At 61.9% G+C, this 942-nt stretch overlaps 1 protein-coding gene across 1 annotated transcript in view; it reads right to left on the minus strand.

The window, feature by feature from the left end:
• EMIHUDRAFT_106820 (alpha-tubulin) overlaps positions 1-942 on the minus strand; it is a gene marked incomplete at both ends in the record, with an annotated part of 2,612 nt that overhangs the window by 880 nt on the left and 790 nt on the right. The window contains 2 exons of the mRNA XM_005758965.1: positions 201-270; positions 341-665. Of these exons, the coding sequence (XP_005759022.1) occupies positions 201-270; positions 341-665 (395 nt within the window). The remainder of the gene's footprint in view (positions 1-200; positions 271-340; positions 666-942) is intronic.

Raw genomic sequence — 942 nt, forward strand, 5'->3', positions numbered from 1 at the left:
GCTTCCCCCCTATACCCCGCGCACCCAGAGCCCAAGAAATATCAAACGGGGGGGGTCTTCGCAACCTACCCCTCGCCCACCCGACTATAAAAAGATCTTTCCACCACCACCCGCTATGAACCAGTGCCCCCCAACCAAGACAAACCCCCCCAACCAGTTTGATGCGCGGTGCCGGTTGGGGGCGGGGGGCGGCAACTCACTGCCGCACTTGAAGCCAGTGGGGCACCAGTCGACGAACTGGATGGTGCGCTTCGTCTTGATGGTGGCGACCTGCTCACAGCGTGAGGTGTGAAGAGACGCCGTTCACAGCCCGGCGGCCGGGCGGCAAGTTGCGAGCCACCGCCGCGTTGACGTCCTTTGGCACCACGTCGCCGCGGTACATGAGGCAGCACGCCATGTACTTGCCGTGGCGCGGGTCGACCTTGCAGAGCATCGAGGCGGGCTCGAAGACGGCGTTGGTGATCTCGCCGACGGAGAGCTGCTCGTGGTACGCCTTCTCGGCCGAGATGATGGGCGCAAACGAGGCGACCGCCAGGTGGATGCGCGGGTACGGGACCAGGTTGGTCTGGAACTCGGTGAGGTCGACGTTGAGCGCGCCGTCGAAGCGGAGCGAGGCGGTCATCGACGAGATGATCTGGGCGGTGAGCCGGTTGAGGTTGGTGTACCTGCGGGGGAGATATGGCGAGATGTGGGGGAGATGTGGTGAGGCATGGCGAGGCATGGCGAGGCATATGGCGAGGCATATGGCGAGGCATGGCGAGGCATGGCGAGATATGGCGAGATATGGCGAGATATGGCGAGATATGGTGAGGCATGGCGAGATATGGCGAGATATGTCGAGATATGTCGAGATATGGGGGAGATATGGGGGAGATATGGCGAGCCATGGCGAGACCTATGGTGAGACGTATGACGAGACATGGCGAGATATGGCGTACATAT

Source organism: Emiliania huxleyi (genome assembly GCF_000372725.1).
Source record: "Emiliania huxleyi CCMP1516 unplaced genomic scaffold EMIHUscaffold_83, whole genome shotgun sequence".
NCBI classification, from domain to species: domain Eukaryota; phylum Haptophyta; order Isochrysidales; family Noelaerhabdaceae; genus Emiliania; species Emiliania huxleyi.